This window comes from Phoca vitulina, unplaced genomic scaffold, assembly GCF_004348235.1.
Source record: "Phoca vitulina isolate PV1807 unplaced genomic scaffold, GSC_HSeal_1.0 scaffold13, whole genome shotgun sequence".
Taxonomy (NCBI): domain Eukaryota; kingdom Metazoa; phylum Chordata; class Mammalia; order Carnivora; family Phocidae; genus Phoca; species Phoca vitulina.
The window spans coordinates 39,188,465-39,214,124 of NW_022589716.1; the positions used below are offsets into that span (position 1 = coordinate 39,188,465).

General features: G+C 46.7%; 1 protein-coding gene across 7 annotated transcripts in view; it reads right to left on the reverse strand.

Moving 5' to 3' along the window:
* The window catches only part of SRGAP3 (SLIT-ROBO Rho GTPase activating protein 3), a 243,659-nt gene that overhangs the window by 20,935 nt on the left and 197,064 nt on the right, over positions 1-25,660 (reverse strand). For 2 of the 7 annotated variants that reach the window (XM_032411844.1, XM_032411849.1), the window contains exons 12-19: positions 24,687-24,773; positions 17,920-17,965; positions 16,762-16,822; positions 15,046-15,123; positions 7,380-7,514; positions 4,592-4,697; positions 4,151-4,378; positions 1,077-1,156 (exon numbers count right to left, since the gene is read on the reverse strand). In XM_032411844.1, coding sequence (XP_032267735.1) covers positions 1,077-1,156; positions 4,151-4,378; positions 4,592-4,697; positions 7,380-7,514; positions 15,046-15,123; positions 16,762-16,822; positions 17,920-17,965; positions 24,687-24,773 — 821 coding nt within the window. Of the gene's footprint in view, positions 1-1,076; positions 1,157-4,150; positions 4,379-4,591; positions 4,698-7,379; positions 7,515-15,045; positions 15,124-16,761; positions 16,823-17,919; positions 17,966-22,168; positions 22,272-24,686; positions 24,774-25,660 lie in introns of those variants that run through there. The other 5 variants (XM_032411845.1, XM_032411847.1, XM_032411846.1 and 2 more) reach the window with 5 other exon arrangements.

Here is a 25,660-nt window from a genome sequence, read left to right on the forward strand (position 1 = left end):
CAGGATTGTGTTATGACTTTCATGGGTCCCTTCCTCCATTAAAAAAAGTTAAAAATTATATTCTAGGGGCGCCTGGGTGGCTCAGTCATTAAGCGTCTGCCTTCGGCTCAGGTCAGGATCCCAGGGTCCTGGGATCAAGCCCCACATTGGGCTCCCTGCTCGGCAGGAAGCCTGCTTCTCCCTCTCCCACTCCCCCTGCTTGTGTTCCCTCTCTCGCTGTGTCTCTCTCTGTCAAATAAATAAATTAAAAAAAATAAAAAATAAAAATTATATTCTACAACTGAATTGATATAAAGATGAATATAATACAGGCTGGATCATATTCCTTTTTCCTCATCATTTTAAAAGAAACTAAAACATTTTCATGAGTCCTTAAAAGGACCCTGGGCCTGGGTACCATGCCCATTCTGTCGAATGGATTCATTGGTGTTGGGCCCATATTATCCAGATTGCTTGTCTACATGGTCCAGGTTCCCTAGAGATGAACCCAACTCTAATCTCCTTGTCTAGAAGGGGTGGAAGGCTCCAATGAGTCCCTCAAAGCCCAGGCCCACCTTCCCTCTCTCCCACCAGCACTTCCCTGGGTCATCACTGCCTGGCTTCATCTTTGGGGCATCCACGCACTGGGGACACAGCTGTAGTTGGGCATTATTTCTGTGGGTCACGGGGAGCTGCTCCTACTGTGTCAGGTAACGTGACTGGGAGCTCCTCAACAGCCCATGTGTCTTTCATCAAAGCACCCCAAGTCCTAGCACAGGCTGGGGGCAGAACAGATCCCTTGTGGGGGCAGAACAGGGGACAAAGAGTGCTTCCTACTTAGCATACTCTTGTTACTCAGGATTTGCACTTGAGCCAGGCAGGACACAGAAAGGGAGGAGACAGGCGGGTAGGAGTGTGGCGAATGGGAGTGCACATGTCTCCGAGATCTTTCTGGGTCCCCCATCTATTCTGGAGGGCAATGTGCCGACTTGCCAAGCTGGAGGAGGTTGTGTGGGCCAGCCCAGAGGTTACGCAGGCATGAGTCAGCATGAGAGGCTCCAGGTAAGCTCACTGGCCCCAGGTTCCCCCTAACTCACCTTCATCACTGGTGTGAGGCTCCGTGCCATTGTCGTGGTCAACTTCATCGATAGTCCCTGGCTCGCTGTGTGGACTATCACTGCAAGGAAACATGAGAAGGCGACGCATTGGGTTCTGTACCCTCATGCTGTCCTCAGCTTCCCTTAAGTGCCAGCCCCGCCCACCTCTGCGCTTGACTCAGGTCAGGCCCAGGCCTGCACCATCCTATCTTATCCATCTGACCACCCATGGGCCCTCCTAATCTCCCAACCCTGGGAAGCTATCCTGAATAACCTCCCCCAGCTTCCCCCAGCCCTGGAATTTGCCAGGCTGCCAATTCCTAGGAGTTCCATATGACCCAGAGATCAGTGTAAAACCCTGGCATTTATCCTTGGAAGGACCACGGGCCAAAACAGGAAGGAACTTTGGAAGTGAGGTGAGTCATTCATCTAACCTGGTTCCATGTCTTACAGAGGACGTGACATGCCCAGCAAGGTGGAGTGAGGCTCGCAAGGAGCAGGGTTCTCAGGGCTGCCTCAGGATGCTGTGTGCAAAAGCCTGGGCCAGTCCACGTGGCACCAGCAGGCTGGCAGCCATGATGGGCATGGGAGGAGGTAAAGTGAATCCAGGCCTGTCAGATTTGTTATTAATACACTCGATAATTTCACCAGCCACTAGCCCCTCTCTAAATGATAAGCTTCTTGAGGCCAGGGTTTATTCACATAGTCGGTTTTCTAACTGAGCCAGTGATGGAGTCCTGATATATGCCAGGCACTATGCTAGGTAGGAGGGACACACTGATGGGTAAGTGGACACATACTCTGCCCTCATGGGCCAGGAAATAAAATTGCTGCAAGTTGAAATGTGCTATGGAGGAACAAATGAGCAGAGACAAGAACAGCAGAGGGGACCTGCACTGGGTGGTCAGGGAAGGCTTCATGGAGGAGGTGACACTTGCAATGGCATTTGAGAAGATACGAATTTCATTATGAAAAATTCTCCACTGCCTCCTGGATAAGGTCCAGATACTGCACAATGGCTTAAGACCTTTCATAACCTGGCTCCTGCTGGCCTGTGCAGACTCCTCCCTCACCATTCCCTTGGCATCTGCAACACTGTGGCCACACAGAACCACTTTCCAACCACTTGCAGGACTAAGTCCAGAACATTCTTTGCCCATTCTTCACCTGGATGACTCTAGTCTATCCTACAGGCCTCCGTTAAGTCATTATTTCCTCCAAGAAGCCCTTCCTGACCTCGCTACATTGGCTCAGGGAGCCCCTCTTCTGGAACTGCCTGTTTCCTCCTCCCCCAGAGCTCCCTGCATCAGGGATTAATCCTGTTCAGGTCACATCCCTGCCCTCCTGCCCAGGGCCTGGCCTGGGACAGACACTCAGCAACAATCTGTCCATTCGTTGAATGAATGAATGAATGAATGTTGTCCATTACAGTGAGACCCTCAGCCAAATCCCCCTTTTTGGCTTTGAAAATACCTCCAATATAATTAATAGTTTTCCTTTCTCATGGGACACAAATGGGACTAAGAAGTGTGGTTATTGTATATTGTTCTTTGGTAAGTACAACAGATCTTGAGGACCTTCCCAGAACACTAATGATATATATTGCAACAAGAAAAGAGAACCGATAATGGTTGCAAACACTGCATGAAAAGCTTCTCTTTGTCCAGAAAGTAGGCTTGCTGGCTGTTTAATGTTTCTGTGACAAAACAGGGACAGCTGTGCTCCTGGTGCCTCAAATAAGGTTACAGAGCTGTGATTACAAGACAGTAGAGCCCGATATTTCTATGGGGGACAGGATGGGAAACAAAGGGGCTGGGGCGCCTGGGTGGCTCAGTTGGTTGGGTGACTGCCTTCGGCTCAGGTCATGATCCTGGAGTCCCTGGATCGAGTCCCGCATCGGGCTCCCCGCTTGGCAGGGAGTCTGCTTCTCCCTCTGACCCTCCCCCCTCTCATGTGCTTTCTCTCTCATTCTCTCTCTGTCAAATAAATAAATAAAATCTTAAAAAAAAGGGGGGGGGGGCTGGAATGTCTCCCTTTTTTGAAGCGATTTAAGAGTCCAGGAATGCTGTGATAATCAAAAGACAAACTCCCCTGTAGGCACCTAGCTGAAAGCAGTATGGGGAATACTAAATATACAGCTGTGTGTTGTCCTGGATTGGGAATAAAGAATGAATAGGAACCCTTTGGCTGGTCTCTGTCAGCTGGTGTTCTGAATCCACATTTCAGAACATTTCCTATCTTTACCACATTTTAAGGTCTTAGTCTGGGAAAAGTAGTCAGCCCTGATTTTGATTGGTTCTAACATTTTTCTCCCAAGACCCCATGTAGCACCAGGTACCCAGAGGTGCCCAACTACCAACTGCTGACCTGGCGTGGAACTCTCAAAGAATGTGAACTCACTGTGTTTGGAAAAAACTCCTTTCTCAAGAGGTTGATTGAGGTGGGGATTATTATCCACTCCCCTGCTGCCTGAGATGGGTTTGTGACTCACTTGGCCCATGACAGCTTGACATCTCCTAACCAATGTGATTTGTTCGCCAGACCCGAGCCTCAGCAAGGGGATATAATTCTTGGATTTGTGTTGGGACACTTGGGAAGAAGAAGCCCTTTTTCCACTGGGGCTGCTGAGAGAATGTGCTCTAAATCTGGAGTTACCAGATGCCTTCCTGAAGCCACCAAGGGAGAGACTGCCTGAGAATGAAGCCAACACAGAAGAAAGAAGAGCCACGGGCTGGGGATTGCAGGACCAAGTCCTGATGATAATAGTTGAACTCCTGGATCCAGCTATACCTGAAGCCATGATGCTAGACTTTTTAGTTAAGTAAAGTAAACCAATTACTTCCCATTTAGCTTAACCAGTTTGATTTGTATTTCTGCCCCTTATAAACCAAGAGAGTCTTGCTGATGCAACTATCTCTCATATAAGGCTGCAGCAAAGCTCAAATGAGGAAATGCATATGGGAGTACAGACTATAAAGCAGTAAGAAAATTGAAGGGTTTCTTACTGTTCCTGTTCAACAGCAACAACGATGGTGATGATGATAGTAACAATATTAAGAAGAACGGAATCTTACCAATATTCTTCCCCTCCAGCCATGCATTTTTCATACACAGGTCCCTCTAGCTCCCGGGGGCTGGGGAAGATGGCTTCATGATGGATGATGATGGTTTTGATGACTTCATTGACGTGTGCCTGGCAGGACACAGGGTCCTGCCCATCAGGGATGTGCATGAGGGTGGGCCCGAAGCAGATGGCCAGGTTGTAGGGATCCATCATGTTCTCGTCGCTATACTGTGAGAGGCTACAAGAAAGGAGGTACTCACAAGTCACCTGGGAAAGGTGAATCTTCCCCCCTGTGGGTTCTTTCTTTTGAGGGCTCTACTCAACTCCAGGAGGGTTCCATGTTCTGTTTTAGGAACAGCTGCACCTGCAAAAGCCTCAGGACACCCCCTCCCAAAGGAGGCCAGAGCTGAGGCAAGGAGGGACCCCCCCCCCACTTGGCCGGGCAACTCACTGGTTGAGGAAAGCAAAGAGGTATCTCATGACCACGATGACCACTCGGGGAAGGGTGATGAGGATTTGCTGGATCTGGTGCACCCTCTCAGCTGGGTTCTCCAGTTCTGTAATACAAAGGGGCTTTTCAGGGTGTCTTTCATTCTCAGAGAGCCAGGCAGCCAACATCTGCTCCTAGATCAGGCCACATGGTTCCGGGGGAGCCAGTTCTCTCAGTTCTGGGGATTGATCTGTGACCCTCGTCTGGCCACTTGCAGCAAGTATGTGAGTCAATTCATTCCCTTTTATGGATGAAGCCCGTATAGATCGAGTTTCTGTCACCTGATACCTATGAGCCCTGACGAACGCAGGCACGGGCCATGTTCCGTTCACCTCTTTGAACGCCAGCTGCACCACAGGCACGGCACATAGTAGGCTAGAAGTGAGTGTTGAACAGACAACCAACTCTAGAGCTCTGTACTGGCCAATGAGCTTGGCAGATGCCTGGGATCTTGTCTCTGAGCCCGGTTTTCAGGCCCGTCCTAGACAGAGAGACACTGGTATTTTTGTCAGTCGGGCCAGGGGCAGGAGCAGCCAGTTGGGCTTGGTAAGGAGACAGGCTTTGTGGGCCCTGCCTTGTGGAGAGGGAAAGTTGGCACGAAGACTGAGCTGCCAGGGTTCTGATGTGTGTCTGCAGGGCTTATGCCCAAGTCTATGCCAGTTTCTTTCTCAGAAAACATGTTTTCTCACAGAGCCCCTCTCTCCAGCCTCCACATTCTGTCAGCATGTTCCTTCTGAAACACCATTTCTCCTGTTTCTCCTCCGTATCCCAGGCCTTTCACAGCGGGCTTCCGCCAACCTCGCCTGCCTCACCTCCTAGCTGCTGCCCCTTCCCCAAGTATCTGAAGATGATACGGAGTCATGCTTCTCAGATGAGGTGGTAGTGCACCTCTGGGCATTTACAGATCCACAGGGCATTCTTGGGGGTTGTCACAGTGACTAGAGAGTACCATTGGCATTTGGGATCCAGGGGTCAAGGTGCCAAGTGTCCTGAATGTATGGGACACACAATAAGGCACTGCTCTACCCTAAATGCCAATAGCACCCCCACTGAGAAACTCTGTGCCAGGTGGCCTTAGCCACGATCTCCCTCTCACAGAGGGCCTTCCTGCCCCTGGGCTTTTGTACACACTGGTGATCTCTCTACTCTGTCCAGCACACTCTAGCTTACCTTCAAAGTCTGGCACTGAGGCATCTCACCCAAGTCTCCCCACAGAGCTAAAGGTTCTTGGACATTTACTGATTCCGTTGCCCTTTATACAGGTCGCTCCCTGTCCTCAGCTTCAGTCATCAGTGCCCTAGTCCCCTCCACTTCAGTACATCGTTTTCTTAAATGCATTTATTTAAAGAGGAAATTTTACCTCACTCTGTAAATGAGAAACCAGGACCACTTGCTATAATTAGGAGGTAACATAAAAATAGATATAATGAAAGCAAAACAATATCACTAAATTCTAGGTAGGCACTGTTCTATACAAAAGTTTCTGAGACTGAGGCCCCATCTCTATGTTTAGAAGGGAGACTGACTGACCTCTGAAATTTTCTCCTTGATATAATCACAGGGTTTGGGAGGGAAGTGAGAAGGGATCTTTTTTTTTCCCCCCCACAGTGTGATTCAAGGTGTGATCCAAGGTATGCAATGTTATGGGCTTGTACCAGCGGTCAACAGCCTTGGCCACTCAGGGCTCTGCTCAGGAACTAGACTAATGGGACTGAACATGTGACACTAGCTGAACACGTGACACAGGGCTGAACACATGACACGAGGCTCAGATAGGGTTGGGCCTTTGTGGCCTGGAATTTCTGAGGGTCATGTGGAGCCTGAAGTGGATCTGGAAAGATGAGCAGGAAGTAGTGTGGAGGGGAGCAGAACAGAGGAAGGGTCTTTTGTACAAGGCAGGCAAGAGGCTTGAAGTCTCCCACCTGCTGGAGCACTTTCCCGGCTGCAAATCCCTCTCAGAGCATTGTGAGAGGCATCCCTAGTACTACTGGGCGTGGGGCAATTTTCTGTAAATCAGAGTTTATTCTAAAATACTAAGATTCTCATACTGTAATATTAATAGTTTATTTTTAAAAATTCCCAAAATGTTGCCTTGGATCTGGGCATCTTACAGTCAAGGTGCTTTTACTTCAGCCCCCTAGACTGGGCTTCTGCCTTCATCCACAGAAATACCTGCCAAGGAGAATTCTGATGGCTCGTGACATCAGAAGAAGCCCACAGTCAACTTATTTTCACCATTTTACTTGTCTGTTATGTTGCTGACCTGACTCCCAAGCCCTCTATGGCTCCCTATTACCCAGGGGGAAAAGCTCTAAAATCCTTGCAAGGTCTTTCCCCTCTTGCTCTATTTTACCCTTCTAGCCTCTTGCACCATTCACCGCCTGGAATACCCTCCTACTGGTCCCATTAGTCTGTGTGTCCCCATACTCTTCACAGGATACTCCGTGTCCACTCCTCCTGGAAGGCTCAGCTCACATCACTCTCTCTCAGCTGTGATCTGCAAAACCAAGTTTCCCTCTGCCTCTTCTGAGCTCCTTCCATACCCAGGGTTGTACCATGCCATTTTCCATTATAAACTGTCTTGTTATCTCTACAACTAGATTTTAAATTCTATGAGAACGAGGGCCATACTGCTCCTTTCGTACTCTCCCTCCCATGTGCCTAGCACAGAGATGAGCCCATAGTACAACTTTAATAAAGGTATGTCACACAATTGATCACTCTACCGTTCCACCTAGGAAATACTTACTAATAGTAGATATCAAATCTTGAAACCTTTCCTTAGGAAAGAGTGGGTTTTCCAGTCCTCGGAAATACAGTTTTAAAACACCAGCGACTGAATTGATATCTCGTTCATTTTGATCATCCACAAGGGGGTCTTCACCTGAGAGGAAACAGGAGATAATAATTCAGCTTGGTAAGGAGGCAGGAAATGTGCAGATGGCAGGAGGGATGGCCTGAGCTAGAGGAGAAGCAGATGGGACAACCTCCTTGACAGAGCAAGTTTAGAGTTCTCCCTGTAACTGATTTTGAAAATGTTCAAATCTACGGAAATATTGTAAAAATAAAATACTGAAATCACCCTTCATTCATGGTCATTAACTTACACTCCTCTTGCCATATTTGCTTTCTCTCTTTACTCATATTTATTGCTCAATGATTTGAGAGTATTTTGTAGATGTCACAAAATACAACTGCTAAATACTTCAACATGTTTCTCCTAAGAATAAGGATATTCTCCTACATAACCACATAACATCATTACACCTAAGAAAATTAACAATAGTTCCAAAACACCATCTCATATACAGCCCACATCCAAACATTCCCAATTGTCCTGTCTTTCATAGAATTTTTTCAAAGGCTAAGATCTAATCAACACAATTCATTTGGTTGTTATGTTTCCTTAGTCTTTTGAATGTAAAAGAGGCCCCAACATTTTTTAATCGTTAAGTTTTTTATAATATTGCCTCTTCTGAGGAGTCCAGGCCACCTGCCTTATGGAATGCCTCCCACTCTGGATTTGTCTTCGTTTCCTCATGATTAGATTTAAGTTAAACATTTTTGGCAAGAATAGTACATGGGTGATGTTGTGGACACCTCACTGGATCCAGAGGCACATAACATCAGCCTGTCTTGCTCCTGGTGATGCGAAGTTTGATCCATGGATTAAGGGGGTGACCTCCAGATCTCTGCATTGTAAAGGTCTATTTTCCCCTTTGTAATAACATAAAATATAAAATATTTTTGAAAAATATAAGTGATCTATGTGCAAGTCATTGTGCTCAACATGTTTCACCCAATGCTTTTAACCTCCAATGATGATTTTAGCCTAAATCAATTATTATCCTGGGGTTGCAAAATGATGATTTTCTAATTCTGTCATTCCTTCTACATTTATTAGCTAGCATTCTTCCATAAAGAAGAGGTTTCCCCATGCCCCCTTACTTCTCCTATTATTATTATTACTGTTATTATTTAACATCTTTGTGGGATTGTTTTTGTAATTTTTAATTTAATGTGTCATAATCCATTACCATCACTATTCTCTGGAATGCTCAGATTCTCCCCAATTTTGCCAGGGACAAATGTCCTTTATAGGTGACCTCCACTGAGCACATCCTTGCTTTCTGCAACAGAAGATGTTCATGGATCACCTTATACTTTCCTTGACCCAGATCTGGAATCAAACATTTCTCCAAGACGCTCTGTTTGCTTTTTATAGGGGATGGCATTTAGAGACCAAGATCTAAGTTCCAGGTGTGCTCATTGGTACAGGAGTGCTATAAAAAGCTTTTAAACCTTTTCAGTGGATAGAGGGAGAATACATATATTTTTTTTTCATGAGTTCACACAGTTATTTCTAATTCATATTTAAGATTCAACATTTTCTTTACCTTCATTTATTTTATATTTGTATTTCATTTTTCTTAGTGAAAAATCTTGGTTCTGAGTCACATTAATAATGTATTTCTGTATCTGCCTTATCCTACAATATACATAACATAGTTTTGAAATTTTAATAGCAATATCACCACTAACAATAAACCTACTACATAAAATTTAAGATTTCTTTGCAGGGCTTTTGTTTTCATTTGGGGGGGAAGGGGTTAGTCTTCAGAATGTATCCTACTAAAGATGTGTGGTCAGAAGACAGAAAGTACATTAGTGGTTGCCTAGCGTGGGGGGCTGGGGTAGAGGGAGTCTAGGGAGTAACTACAAATGGGTACAAGGTTTCTTTTGGGGATGATGAAAAATTTCTGAAATTGGATTATGGTGATGATTGCACAACTCTATAAATATACCAGGAACCACTGAATTGTACGATTTAAAAATGGGTGAGCTTTATGGTATCTAACTCATTAAAGCTGCTAAAAATGTATGACCAGAGCACATGTTCAAAAGTTACTCTCTGTGTGATGATCAATTTGATACACAGCTTGTTTCTATTTCTATTCAATTTTAGGGACTGATTTTTTTTTTAGAAATTCTTTCTTAAAAAATTTGCAGTTTTAAAAATATAAAGCATTTACATTTTCCAAAAGTCAAAACCAGATAAAAAGTTATATGCAGACAAGCCCTACTCTTCTCCTTCTCCCTTCCCTACCTTACATTTAACCATTTTCATCAATTTCTGGTTTGCCCTGTTGTGTTTTCTTCTCCCAAAATAAGCAAATACATATATGAGAATTTTTTATTTCCCTTCATTTTTTACACAAAATGTAAGTAGTATACAATATTGCAACATACACTTGTTTCTTTGCTTCACAATAAATACTAGAAATCCCTCCATATCAGTTCATAGAGATCTTTCTCATTTTTCTTCTTCTTTTTTTTTAAGTGGATGCAAAGTACTCTATTTCATGGATCGACCATGATTTAGTCAACCAATCTCCTACGGATTGACATGTGACTTCTTTCCAATCTTTAGCTCTTACAAATATTGCCACAACAAATAATCTCCTGTGTGTGTTTTTGTATTTGTGGAGGTGCATCTCTGGTCAAGTCTCAAAGTGGGATTGTGGGTCAAGGGTACATTTCATTAGACAGAGCCAAATTCTCCCCCACTGGGCCTGCACCATTCTATCCTCCTACTGGCAACATAGGAGAATGCTTTTTTTCCACAGCCCTGCCCATGGAATGCTCTCAATCTTCCTTTTTTTTTTTTTTTTTTTTGCCCATTGGACAGGGGAAAATGGTATCTCAGGAGAGCAGCATTTTTCAATTTAATCCGGGGCTGCTCAGCTAAGATCCCCCCAAGTTTCCAGCGGACGAGGTGAAAGGAAACACAGAGCAATCCAGCCCCTCCCTGAAGGTGCTGACAGATGTCTGCACAATGAGCTTTTTCTCCTGCTCCCAGAATAGCCCACAGAATGTTCTAAGACTGGCAAGCGGTGAAGAGCAGAGCTGGAAATTCATACTTGGATTTCTTTACTCCACCTTCATAGGAAAAGAATGCATGTCACTGCCAGGGCCTCTGCTAGCCCCAACGTGCTTTAGTGCAAATGAGAGAGGGCCCCCCTACTTCCTTCCTGAACCAGGTCTTGTGGCTTACAGAGTATGAACCAGAGTTCAGCTCCCCCCTGCCCTCTTTGACTGAGCACCCCCGCACAGTGCCCAGCCTGAATGACTGTATGTGGTGGCCCAGATGCTGATGTTCCAGAGGTCAACCTCTCAGATATCCCCACAGGGGAACAGGAGGAGTCCTTGTGGGGAAGGAAGAGAGAAAACACAAAAAAATCACTTCCTATACTGATATAGCACTTCTCAAGTGAGAAGCACATTCGCACACATGATCTCTCTTAATCCTCACAAGAACATTGCATGGTGCCGAGGAAGGCAGGGTTCCAACACCACCATTCTCTCGCACCCAACAAGCAAAACAACTTGCCCACATTCACACAGTCAAAACACACACCAGCAGCTCCCAGGTCTCGTAATGCCTGGGAGATAGTCTTCCTTTGACCAGTGTCTGTCTGTCCGCTTACATGCCTATCTCCCTCCCTCCCTCCTTCCCTCCTTCCTTTTCCTTTAGAGTAGAATCCCAACCTTTTCTTTTTTTTTTTTTTCAAGAAAAAAGTTTCTCTGAATGCTCAACACATACAACAAAGCTGTCTTAGTTGAATTGGGAGGAGAGGTCTATACCTCCCTCCTAAGCCCCCTCTCGGGTCCTGTAGCACCTCTTGAGGCCCCTTTAAGGGACCAGAAAAGTTCAAAAACTCTGGACTATACTTAGCTATTTCCCTATTATTACCACATATGACCTTTGGGGTCTCATGATTCAAAAGCACATGGATTCTTCTTCTTCATAGTGCATGTCAGCTCCCCTCATCAAGCACGATCACATATGGGCTTTATATATACATACATATACTACCTATGTGTACACACACACACCCCATTTGCTCTTGCTCTTCCTCCCAGAAGGCACTCAGTCCATAAAAGGAACCATCCAAATATTCCAAATATTCTCTCCTCCTAGCCCAGGCCTTCGGCTCTCTGCAAGGCCAGTCAATTGTGGCTCCAGAAACGAGCGGAATTCCAGAGCTCAGGATGAGCAGTATGGTTTGTGGGAATGATGGCTTCCTTGAGGAGAATTACAGCTAAAACTCTAGGCTAGTCTGAGAAAAAGCTGTGTTCACACTTGGCTGGCTACCGTCCTGGGGGCGGTGGAACTGTTCCCCAGCAGCCCTGCCCACAGCGCCCTCTTAGCCAGGTCACCTGGGCACTGCCGAGGACTTGATGGCAGGGCTGTCCCCAGGGCAGAGTGTGAACACAGTGTATGCTTACAGGCTCTCAGGAAATCTGCCGCCAGACTGGGTGCATGGCAGGAAGCTCGCAGGTGGCCTCTCACACAAGGGCAGTTAGCTCTCTGTGGCCACAGGTCCTCCCAAGCCTATTCTGTGGCTCCTCAACAGGACAACCCCTCCCAGCGTCTCCCGGTCACATTCCTCTCCCTGGGACAGGATCTAGATCTCTAAAGGGCCAGCACTAGAATGTGTCAGACCCTACATGCCATGACTTCAGCCTCAGATCTAAACCCTATCCTGAGCCTCACCGGGTGAGAGGGCCACGGACTCCCCTTCCGGCCGCCCCTCCACGTAAGGAGGCCCCCCTGGCAGCTCTCTCATCGTTGCATACAAAGGGGACAGTGGCTGGGTCTGTGGGGAAAAACAGAGTTTTCCCAGGAAAACTGGCCTGAGAGACAACAGAAAAGCAGGGCTCTCTCCACAGCGGGGCTACTGATTTCCTGCCCTCTTGTGGTGTTTCTCCTTCATTTTGCCAGACTGCAGAAAGAGCTCAAAACTTGCGTGATAAGCTTAAGGCTTACTGACAGAAAAAAAAAAAAATCGTATCATTAACATCACCACTTCAACTAAAACCCTGGCTGACTCATGTCAGAAGAAAAAGAAAGTGGGTTTAGGAATAATAAGCCAAGAATGAATTTCCTACATGTTGCAATTTCTCAGAACCTTAAAGAAAACAGATCTGTGCTCCTTTCAACAGCCTTATACAAGGAATGTGGGCAAGAACTTCACCCAAGAGAGCAGGAAGGGGGCCAAGGAAGAGAAAGACCCAAATCTCCTTGAACAAATGGCAAACGATAGACACCCTGCAAGGTTTGAGGGACTTACATTTTAACAAATAAAAGGAAGAAAGGAAAAATGCACAACGTGCTGGTTTAGAGAGAAAATTCAGTCGTAAGTTAGTGTGTGGGATGGAGGAGTGAGTGAGAAGAGAAATACTGAGCCTCCCCAGCCTTGGTCACCTGGCTGTCTGCAGCAGTTGGGGGGTAGGCGGGGAGAGAAGCTACTAGTTTCACGAGAGGTGGGAGGTGACCCTGGGGGTCAGCTGAGTAAGGAGCCAAACCCAAGGCAGTTGGTCGGTGAACTTCAAGAAACAGAAAAAGTAAGTGGGAAATCTGGGCACTAGCCAGCCCAGAGAAGCCAGGAATGGATTTTTCTAAAAGAGATACACCGGGAACTTTTTTTTTTTTTTTTTAAGAATAAGCCACAGTTCACCATAGGCTCAGGAGGAGCAAAAAGACAAGGCTGCCGCAAGAATGAGATTCATTCTGGAATGACGGAGAGAGGGAGAAGAGCCAATTTGCATACTTGAGGCAAAGAAAAAGAAAACATTTTTGCAGCTGAGATTTGGGTCAGGTGATCCCTGCCCAGCAGGGCTCTGCCCAAGGTGATCCAAGGCCTGTTCAGAACAGGCACCCAAGCCACGGACAGAAGGCACTGACCTTAGAAAATCATATTCGAGAAGGAAAGAAAGCAGTGCTCTTGGGGCAGGGATAGGGCCAGGCTGCCTGGTACAAGAAAGTTACTTACAGAGCCTAGGGAAGCAGGGAAATTCGAGGCAGGGGCTGTTGCCAGGCTGGATGCACTGTGCAGTGAGTTTACCCATGAGATTTAAGGAATTCTGTATAATGTGATTAGCCCAAGAAGATGGAACCAGCAAAGATTCCAGACCCTGGTTCTGTTCATTTACAATGAACACAGGGGAGCAGGGGTGCTAAGGAGTTGGGGGAAGTGAAGAAACAAAACTTTGGATTGGGCTGCCCAGTGTTGTCAAGAGAAGCTCAGAGAATGACGAGTGACACTTCCATCAGGGAGGAAGATGGGAGATACCTCTTGCTTCCTGGCCTTTGCACATGCTGTTTCCTTAGTCTGGAATTACCTTTCCCTCCTTTTTCTGGCTCTTACTCTTTAAGCCTCAGCTTGAGCATTTCCTCCTCTAGGAAGACTTCTCGGGCTTTACTATTCCTCCCCCCCAACCCAAGCTGGGTTAGGGGTTCCCATACCACCCAGGACTTACTCCGTTGTCTGCTAAACTGGCTCCCTACTAGTCACGACTGTCTTTTGTTCCTGTTGTATTTCTAGGCCCTGGTCCCTTACCTAGTGCAGTGGAGGGCCCAATGAATGCATGCTTGTTAGGAGGCAACAAATGTATGAGTAGGAGCTTGCAGCCGGGGAATTCTGGGGCTCTCTGGTTCTAAGTGCCCAAAATCCTGGAGCAGACTCCAAAACAGAAGCTCCGCAGGACATTAGGAGGCCACTGATCACCACATCCAGTCAAATCCTGCTCTCTAAACCCGGTTCAAAGCCAGAGTGCCACGGGCCACAGAGGTCTGTGCTAGGGGCTGTGGTACTGACTTCCTGGGGCTCACAGAGTGCTTCCTCCACTCTAGAGCTAGACGGCAGATGGAACTGGGGGGGAACAGGGAAGGGGTAAGTTTGCTCAGGAGGCAGCCCCTCCAGAGGAAGCCGGGTAATAAGGAGGGAGAATTCCAGAGCTGGAACCGGGGGGAAGGCCTGTTCAGAGCACAGCCAACAGGGACAAACCAAATACCTTCCAAGACTATTAGGAAGATTGCGTAGAAGGAGGGGTAAGAACATGCTCAGTAAATTGGGATGTGATCTATTACAGGGAAATGGGTTTGGATTAGGGTCCTCAGACAATATTTGTTTGCCAAATACTACATAAAAAAAAAAAGATAATTAGGATATTCTAAGAGCTACTCAGTGTTACCTGTATTCTTCCAACTTTTCTAAAAAAGCAGCAGCCTTTTTGATTCACATCATAACTGCAAGTGCTTTCCTAGGCCCTCTTCCCCAGCAACTACTGCACAGTCACTGGACAGAGCTGCCCATGTGTGCTGGTAAATGTTTCACAGCTAACTCCTGAGATGGAAAAAGACAAAGAAAAGATCTTGGCATTTGCCAATTTCTGCGGTGTAAATACTCCTGCCTTCGCTGATTTCAAGCTACCAAGGTGGAAGGCACTGAATGCAGCTGGAAAGATGTCGCTCCGAGCCAGCCCCAGCACATTGCTGGCTCTAAGACACACATCAACACCCATCCTGGCTTCCTAGGGACACAAGCTTGAGACGGTGACTCTGCACCTACCTCTCTCAAAGGAATTTTTTATGTCATTGACTTCGACCTGAGATCCTGGTACTCGGAAGATCCCTTGCTGCTGGAGTCCTAAAAGAAACAAACAGAAAATGCCATGATGCCTTGAGCTCATCAGACCTCTGGGGACATTGATGATTCTCCCCATTGCTTGTCTCTTTCTCCCACCACTCTTTACGAGAGTCGTTCCCAATAAAGATCTCCTGGCAGAAGCCCAAAAGTAGCCTTTGCAATGAACTTCAGCTGGCCAAAATACTCTGCACCACCCTGTTTCATGTGTCTGTGATCTCTTGTTGGGGGCCATAAATTAAGGTTGATATCCACACGGGACCAGTGGTAGCCAAGGTGCACTTTGCCTACCAAGTTCGCCAGGGACACTGGCACCAAGGAGCTTGGCCTGAGTTTACAAATGCCATTTCAGTGTAACAGCCACAGAGATTTTGAACAAGAATGATCAATATTGTTCACTCGACCATTTTCACCCCCTACCTATACAGACATCTTCTTTCCAGGAAAGCTCGAGTCTAGAGTGCATGCTGGCCTGGGATCAAGGAGCTTGGGGGACATCAAATTATTATAGAAAAATAATCTTTTTAAAATATGCTTCTATAAGGCCATAACAAGGAGGAGACCCCGATAGCTGACATAACAGTAACAACACAGGATCAGAGCCTATAGGGCTGAACAGTAACCTATAGAATCGAAGGAATTAAAGGGCCTCTCTCATCTTGAATGGGAATTCATGGGGTGACTGTGATCTCCCTCATGTTCAGTTTTTCTATATAAAACAACTCTCCACATTATAATTTAGGAAAGTGTTTACCTCTAAAAGGCAGGCTTTAGCCCAAGTTTGGTTTGTACATAGTATGTGCTCAATAAAAGTGTGTTTATGTCATTCCTTAACCAATATTGAATCTCTATCACCTGTGTCTTTTATCCCACCGTCCTGGCATATTCCCATTCACTCATACTTGCTTCCTTCCCATATTAGACCTTTATGCTTACCATGCACGGCTGGCTTCTTCTACTCAAAGATCACCCCCTCAGAGACGTCTCTCCTTACCACCTTAGCCAAAACAGCCCTGCCACCCTCTGGCCATTCTCTATCCCCTTTTAATTAGTTTCTTGGCATTACTGCTACCTAAAATTATATTATTTCTTTATCTGCTTATTTCCTTGCCCTTCTAATCGGTAATGTAAGCTACCGAGGGCCGGCGCCTTACCTGTCTTATTCATGCCTCTATTCCCATTGTCAGAACAGTGCCTGCTATGCACTCTGAAAATAAATTTTTGGAGGAGTGAATGAATGAATAGAGGGAAGCACAGGGAAGTGTTGGGGACACCATGGTTAGCACATCCCAGACACTACATTTCCTTTCTGGAGCTGACTAGAGCCAGTTAACTGCTCAAAACACAGACCTCTGAGGTTGGGTGGAGTCACGAAGGAACTGAGACGCTTCTCCTGTCCATGCCCTCCCTGATCCTCAGTCTTCCTAGTTCCTGGGTCTTCTCACCACCACCTTCGTCCCCAGACATACAAGGCTCAAGAGAGCACTCAGCATGGCAGCTGTGCCAAGAAGCGTTTTCTCTCTAGGAAGCAGGGCAGTGACAGGACATCTTCCAAGATGAATTAAAATCTCATTTCCTATGAGAACAGCCCAGCACCTGTTCTGGAAAGAGCTGAAAACACTGCCCCAAGATTGAGCTTACCGTATAAATTGATGTACCGGATGCAGCTCTCGACTACAAGCGGTATAGCTTGTCCTGAATCCTTAAGAAAAAAAATTGTGAGTTGTACTGGGCTTGGCAACCACCACAGGGAAAAAGACATTGCAAACATAGGTTATACACTCAAGCCAGAATATTAGTACCATTGGATTAGTAGGAAAATAAGCAAGGAACTGCTAATCCTAAAGTCTCCACAAACAGTTAAAACAGAAAATCTTCAGTTATGTGCAGAGAAAGGCATAGCTATGATAATTTTAAAGAAATGCTCTGTCTTCTTACTTAGCTGGGAAGAAATCAGGGCTCAAAGGCTTGGCAGGCACACCTGGGAAGGGGAGGGAGCCCGCTGCTCGGAGAGGGCTGGAGTTTGCTCTTGAAGAGTGCTCTGCCTTCCCCTCCACTTTGCCCCACTCAACCCTATCCTCCCAGTGCTCAAGGACAAAAAGGGAGGATCAAGGCTTCCTTCTAGCACTGCAGTACCTGATGCTTGAAGTAAGAACACACTACGGGAAGCAAGGATGGCCCCAAGGGTCCTATTGAGCTCTGAGAAAGGAAGGCCAGGTCTAATGAGGTTACAACCTAAACATCCAGGCAGATACTTTATTTGACAATAAACATGTTATAAGGAAAAGTTCCAGAAACAGCTAATGTCAGCCATTGACCACTGAGTGGCCAACCTTAGTCAAAAAGGCTGAATAAGATGCAGTTCTAAACATACGCATGGCAGGGGGTGTGAATATATTTTCAATTACATCTTCCTAGATGGGCCCACAGCCACAAAGAGCGAGGCAAGGGCTAGTTTTGTCTTGGATTCCATGACTAGTTATCTATTATTCTGAATCACTTAAAGAGCACAAAATCTTTTTTTAAACTTTCATTAAAACGGGCCAAATTAAATTACTAACCTCCTCAGATGAGGAAATAACAAGGCACACGTAATATGTTCTTGTAAAGAGACAGAAAAACCCACGAATTTTGATGCCTTTGTGGTTCCTCCACACCCCACCTGTGAATCCTCTCCTTGGTTAACGATAGTCAGGGAGAGGGGGATAAAATGGACCCTGTGGCAATAGGCAAGGTGGGCCCTGCTCTAGAAGTCAGTACTAAAGACAGGTTCCAACCAGTTGAATGGGGCTAACGGACCTTTCTAGTAAATACCTGGTTCCTGGTTCGAGCATTTCTTCTTCCTCTGATAACAAAAAATAAACAGGCAGCAGAGCAGGAGAAAAAGAAAAGATTACGGAGGAGTAAGATCAGTTAGAGTAAGCAGATCCTTCAGAGTCCGTGAACGCGGAAATGCAATGGCAGCCAGCAACGGTCCTGGGGAGACTGCCAACCAGCCTGCTGGTGGGGAGGGCCGCCCCTGCGCCTCTGGGCCCATAGGAGCTCTGCACCCTGCCCCTGGTCAGCCTGCCGGTGTGCCTGCCTCGGACACCTGGTGGCAAAGGGGCCTCTATCAGTCCTTGTCAAGCACAGGGCCGGTGTGTGCTGAGCCCCTTTCTCGTCCGTTTAGCTTCTCCTCAACACAGGGGCTGTTCACTCACCAACGGGCAAGGGCCCACCTAAGACACCTTAAGGTTAGCCCAGCTGCCCACAAGAAGGAGGGACACACACCTTCAGGCATCTACTGGAACACTGTCCCTGCAAGTCAATTCAGGAAACCTCATTCTTAGTAAAAAGCTAATTTCACCAAGATTGGGTTTATTAGGTGCCCTCTGCTACAACCTGACAGGATTCCACCTGATTCCAAATTCAAACAGCTTCCCATGCTTTCCTACCAAACACCCTGGGTAGCTTTTCCTGGGTATCCATTGGCTTTGCTCTCCTTCCTGCTCCCCGACCCTCACACTGGTACTGAAAATACCGCAGGGAACCCCAAAGCTGAGCAAGGCCTGGGGGAGGGAGGGCGGGGGGGGGGTCAAAACACTTTTATGATCTTGCAGGTAGAACTGGAGCCTTTGCTTTCACGAAAGCCATTGTAGTCACCCATTTTCAGGGGAGCCCTGTGTGCTCTTTCTTCCATGTCTGCAGCAGGTCAGGGTCTGGGCTGGGAGCTATGTCTCAACCAAGCTCCTTGAGAGGACAGTGGAGGAGGCGTGCCTTCTAGCTGGTGTCATCTGGCCGGTCCCCAGCATCTCCACAAGTGGAATTATATGTTGGCTAAACCTACCTGAATCCTAGAACTGAGCAAATAGCCTGTCGGATGGGACTCTACGAGCAATCTCCTAAAAGCTCGTGACCACAGTAATGGCTAGCATTTCCATGGTGCTTACTCTGGGCCAGGAGTGCTCTAGAAACACGGCACAGATTAGCTCATTTGAACTCATCACACACTCATGAGGCAGGTAATCAATATTCTCATTTTACAGAAACAGGGTGGGGACTCTCCCTCCCAAAATTTATAATAAAATTGAAATGGTCTTCAAAATTTATAAGAAAAATTGGGTTTCCTTCTGTCTGAGAGGGGGAAAAAAATGAAGGATTTTGAAAAGGGCCAATTCCAACGATCCTAGAAATCTATCAATGTATCCGTCATTCTTAACTTGGGGATGCTGCCTTGTCCCACTACACCCTCATCATCACGGAGTCCGAGCAATGTCATTTTACTGAAGAACCTTTCACAGGTTTGGCATTTCAAGCTGGGCATTCTCCGTTCGTGTAGAGTTTTCTTCCAGATAGCACGTGAATCATAAGAGAAAATTAAATTCCATTCACAAAAGTTGAAGAGCTGAATATATTATAACTGCCTTTTCATTCTCTGAAAGCTAATCGTCCTTGAGGGCGAGCCCCTGCTGCATGAGAGTTTTTCTCCACACTGCCCGCTCAGAGCAGGCGCGTGGAAGAGTTTAACTGCCCTGACAGTATGTGGTATAAGTACAGTGTGACTATAAAGAAATGCAGTCGTGTTGAACAAATACACCTTTTTTTTTTTTTTTAGTCAAATGAGTGTGTTTATTCTTTCCACTAGTCCCCCAAGGACTTATTCCGACCACATGACCCATGCTAAGCGGCTTTTCAGAGCCAGTCAGCCAGCCCCACTGTAGCCTATGCCTCTTGCCATTTTGTACCATCAGAGGTGTTGCAAAGCTGAACTGAAGGACGCTTTTCCTTCCAATGGCCAGGGTGTCCATTCGAATATGAAGTTTTGGCACCACCGACCAGGGCCAGGCCACAGGCTCTAAGGAAGACTGACCAACGGCACCAATGACAATGTATTCAGAGTAAGAATGTGGCTTCCCAAGGTGACTACCTCCTCCAAGGGGCAAACATGCAGTTGAGTTCTGATGTGCTTATCACGAGGAATAAAGTCAGATTGTCTGACAGTCACACATTTTATGTAGGAGCTCTCTATTAAAAAAGACTATTTCATTAAACAGAACACCTAATTTTCAAGTCCTGTCATCTAAGAGTCAGTTCCTTCCAAGTGCCCGGACTGATCATCCGTCTCCAAAGAGCTGAGCAAATTTGGGAAGGTGTGCCTGTCTCAGAGCCTTCACTCATTGTGTTCCTCCTTTCAGGGACTCCTGTCCCGCTCCTCTCCACTTTGTCCCTACCCACCGGCCAGAAGCCTCCTGAGCTCTGGGGCTCACGGCTCTTCATGTTCTGCGCTCTCACAGCACTTGCTTCCACGTGGTCATTCACAGACTGCTCGTCCTGAATCGCCTATTCTCTCAGTTTTCTGTGCTGAAAACCTCCTGAGCGGCACTATACGCTCCCTGAGGGCAGAGAGAATAGCTCATGTGTCCTTCAGTCCCCTCATGGCTATGGAGAGTGGCTTTCGTGGGCAAGGGTGAATGAGATGAAGTCTTGGTGGAGACAGGAGGGAAGATAAAGAAAGAAGGACTCTTGACACAGCTGCATTTTCCCATGATCTACTGGATGGCAAACTGCTCACTCAGGGTCCCCTCCAAACAGTACCTCTTTCCTGATGCACCCAGGGGCACCCCTCCTTTTGGGATCCTCCCTGCCTCACTCCTCTGAGGTAGCCTAAAGCAGCCCTTGTTCCCCGCCCCTGGACAGTCCCAACTGGTACCCAACTGTTCCTCTGTCCCCTTCCCCTACTGTCCCTTCCCCAGAACTAAGCCCACAGGCAGAGACAGCTGGGACCCAGGCTGCTGGCCCTGCCTACCCAGTCCCATGCCTGCCCGCCCCCCAAACCCCATCCTGTAAATCCCGTGAACAGCGTGTCAGGACGGAGGACAGAGTACCTGAGCAGGGGCAGCCTCCACTGCTCCAAAATCGCCAGCAAAGCCCAAGAGCATTTACATTTCTCCTGATTGACACCAGTCTTCTTTTCTGCAGAAAGTGTCTTCACTGGATAATGGAGGGCTCTCGAATAACTGGCAGGGACCTTTCCCCCCTGCTCCCCCTAACTCATGTTCCTCAAGCATCTCCCCCACCTGCTGCCCTTTTCAACTCTCTGGCCAGCTTCAGATGCCTTGAGCCACTCATTCTATCTGGGATGCCTTGATCCTGTGCCCTTTGCCTCCAGGAGGCAAGAAAAAGAGAAACTCACTGGGCTGAAACACTTTCATTTTTAAATCAGGATGTACAGGGTTCACCTGGAATTCTAAAGGGACTACCTCAAGAAGCAAAACAAGGTGGGAGAGTTTTCTCTTAAAAATTATATGTGTTTTCTTTGTCGGTATATTCTCAACCAAAAAAAAAAAAATTACTTGTGTAAAAACCCACTGTTACAGGGGCACCTGGGTGGCTCAGTCGTTAAGCGTCTGCCTTCGGCTCAGGTCATGATCCCAGGGTCCTGGGATCGAGCCCCGCATCGGGCTCCCTGCTCAGCAGGAAGCCTGCTTCTCCCTCTCCCATTCCCCCTGCTTGTGTTCCCTCTCTCAGTGTCTGTGTCTCTCTCTGTCAAATAAATAAATAAAATCTTTAAAAAAAAAAACAAAACAAAACAAAAAAAAAACCCACTGTTACCCGCAGGGATTTTCTTTGTGTTGCTTCCAACCAACCACTTCTTGGGAGGCGTGGATGCGAAGCGTGGTAAGGTGGTTTCTCGAACTGTCCCTGGGGCTAGCTAGGACCGCAGTTCCTGAAGCAAGAGAACATGGCTGGCAGGGACCACGGCGCTGGCATTTCAACCCCACTTGGACTTCATGGGCTTCATCAGGATCTTATCCCTCCCCTGGGGCTGAGGATCACTGGAAAGCACTTAGGATCAACTGGTCAGAGACAAAAGCAGCTCTGTTTTGAAGTCCTGACTAAAGGTAAGAGTAGGCTGCGGTGAGGAACTAGGTTGCCTCAGGGCCTGGTTCAGGGCAGGACTGAAAGTTCTGGTTGGTCGGGGCAGGGCTGTGGGCCAAAGGGAGGAGATAGAGAAAGGCTGCCATTACATTGGGCGCATTCGCGGACTCCGTGGCTCCCCAGCAAGTACCTTAATAAACGCTTCCATACAGCCGTTAAATAGTTTATGGCTACACACTGAGAGAGGCCTAGGTCTCCTCATTTTCTGTGGTTTAGGGGGAAGACAGGGGGGCCTAGGGAAAACGGAACAAAAGAAATCAAGAAAGCAACCAATGCAAACATACAACTGGGAAAGACGCTCTTAAAACCCATGACTGAAGGAGAACACAAAATGCAAATGGAAACCCCTGAACCCCCAGCACATTGGTGTCCAATGCTCCATCTGAAGGCCTTTGGATGTTTAAGGGGAATCTTAATTTAATTCCCACAATGTCAGGCAGGAGCAACGCTCGTATTACACAAATGCATTCTAGTTCACAGCGGGGAAATAGTATGTATCCAGGAAACCATTGCAACTCCAATCAGAGGCTGTCATCCCGCAAAGCTGACCAGATGGAGGAGGAACCAGGGGAGAGAGATGTAATCTGCAGCCTGAGAAAGCAAGAGACTTTCAGTGATGATTGGAAGGGTTAATTTTCATTACTTTGGCTTAAATTCATAACCAAGTCTCAACTCCCAATGTACCAGGGCACTGATCTTTCTAATGCCTCTTGGCATTTCAAATGCACTTGACTAATCTTTATTGCATTGATCTAAGAGCCAGGCAATTATTATTCTCATTTTAGAGATGAAGATAACTGATGCCTGGAGGGAGGCTACAGCTCTTTTGGGGTCCCCGGGTGACCCGGGGTGATGATTACATCCTGTGCTTTAGTCAAATACAATTTTGATTAAAGCACTTTCAAATCCATTATCACACTTAACATCAGTTCAACCCTGTACGGACAGCCCCATTTTACAGAGGCAAAAACTGAGGCCTAAAGAGGGGAACTGGCAGAGCCAGGCCCCAAACTCAGGCCTCGTTGGCTCCAACGCCAAGATTTTTCCCACCAGGCCAGTGATGGAGTCTTAGGGACTGTTAATTTCCAGCCAAGGACTCATTTCATCCCATTAACCCTTGCCAGCAGAGGACCTATTGGGTCAGGTTGAAAGTGTCTTGCTTTACTTTAGGATCTCCATTCCCTGTGCTCCACTCTTGGCTCCAGGGAGGGGAAACCATACCACAGTTCACCAGGAACAGTGAAACAGCCACAAACACTGGACCAGTTTCCAGCGTTGCTCACCATGCATATACCTGTGTTGGCTTATTTGCTCATCTTTTGCCACCCAAGTTTGGCCTGACTCAATGCTGCTAGCCTTCCAGGGCAAAGGGCTTTCTGAGGTTAGGAGGAGGGCCCCTAACCAAGAGAGGCAATTCATTTTCAAATGGCTTGGTTCACAATTTGGGGAGCAACAAGGTGGGGACCCAGCCTGGTACAGATAATGTCCACACGTGACTAGCAAAGACCTGGTCTCCCAAGTCTTGACTGATTTCTGTGAATGGGCAAGAAATCGTATGGATTGTGGAGCCAATCGAGGTGAAAGAGATTCACACTGCCTCTGCTCACTGGCCTTGTTGTGCCTGTCCTTGTCAGCGGCCCGGCCATCTAAGGAAATCTCAGGAGCTTCTCCTACATGTTTGAGTATTGAGCAAATGCTGCTGGATCCAGGACATGCATGGGCAAAGACACAGCTGAATCCAAATATCATGCCACCCAAACACTGGAACCAAAATAACAGCACAGACCAAAATTTTAAAAAGAAACAACAGGCAAGACTATTTCGAGCCCATCTTGGATCTATGTCAATTTGGTTAGCTAAGTCCATGTCATTTCTTTTTCATCAGTTACCAATTTTTTGAGGATGTGGGTACGTGGGGGTGGTACTTCTTACAACTGATCTGCTTTTGAGTTTCCAAATGCCAAAAGAGAGTGTAAAAAAAAAAAAAATGTGACACAAGGCCACAGGTTTTAAATCTTGGGATTAGGAATAACTTGAGGATAGCAACTGCACCACCTTGTTCCTCTAGTGTTTGGGGTTTCTATTTGTGAGCATTCTCAAGATGGTTTCCTTATCTCACACTGCATGATACCCTCACAACGACCCTGTGAGGTAGGCAAGACTGATTAAATCCACTTTAAACATAAGGCAAATGAGCCCATGAGAGATTAAGAAACTTTCTAAGAGTCACATAAAATAATATGTGACTGAAGCTGAGAACTGAATTCAGCTCTTCCTCCTCAAGATTCTGGTGTGAGTGGGAAATTGGGAAGTTGATTTTATCACAGAGCACCCAGCAGTTGCTCTGAGTTATCTATTAAACTCCCATGGCCAGCAAAAGTAGAGATTCTTAGTGCAAGGGCTGGACACCCAGCTGGAGAGTTTTCTTAAAATAAGTCTTAAGGAGTTTTTTTTAAGTTTACAAAATGGAATGAAGGGGGAAAAGGATACTTTCCCCTTTTCTCCTGCCCAATCCAGAAGGAAAAGGACTGCTCAAATCACACTGGGATTTCTTTCTTTGTGTGGTGTTCTGGGCACTGACCGGAAATCTCTGACAAGGAAACGTAGCTATCCCAACTTTGTATGACATCAAATCGATTTTGACTTACTGAAGTGCTGGGTGGGGCACAAAGTGGGGAGCAGGGGGGCAGCTCAGCCAAGGAAAGTGGGGCAGCCTAAGCCTTCCATCTCTTCTGCTGCTCAGTTGCAGAGCAAAAAGGAAAGAAAGAGAGAGGCAGGGAAAACAGGAACAGAGAAAGCCACGGAGAGGAAGAGAGAGAAACCAGAGACCAATGTCCCCTTTCTGTCTTTCAACCAAGACGAAAATTAACATACATTGATAACATAGGAATTGGCCTCAAAATTATTTTGTGACCAAAAGAATGGTGACTAAAATGTTCCCTAGATAACCCCATAGATGTGGGTGTTAACATCCAAAATGGTGGCAATACTGTAGTTCAGTGGCAGTCAGGCCCTTGGAAGCTGCGTGTGGGTATGTGTCAGGTTGCATCTGTTTAGACAAGAACTCTCACACGCTTTTATCGCTAATCCTGACCGTAGGGACAAGCCAAACTGGGTTAGGGAAGCCAGTCTGTAGTTAGAATAATCACAATCAAACCTTACGTTTGCATCTCGCTGTCCCATTTATCACGCACTTTCCAAGTGCATTATTGCATCTGGACCATCTAGTTACAGGGTTATGAATTGGGATTATTCTAAGATCAGGTTCTTAAATGTGAGAAAAAAAGTACCGCGTTGCAGCCCATATCCAAAAGTTGGTCTACACAGGCCAGCAGCAACTTGGCTGAGGGGACCTGCTCAAAGGATCATCCAAAATGACACTAACATTGGGCAGGAAACCATGGAAGATATAGAGAGCCATAGCATAGAAACATCTCACCCAGGGGCCTTTAGGATTAAATTAAAAACCACTCCAAGTTGGCAGCACATTGCACACAAATTTTAAATGATTTTTGGAAGTAAGGGAAAGCGTTTAGTTTACTAACAAAGTTGCCTCTGACCTTGGCCAAGGGCCAGAGTACAGATGGCTGGGTTTGCAGTTTAGTGTAGTATGTCTAAGTGG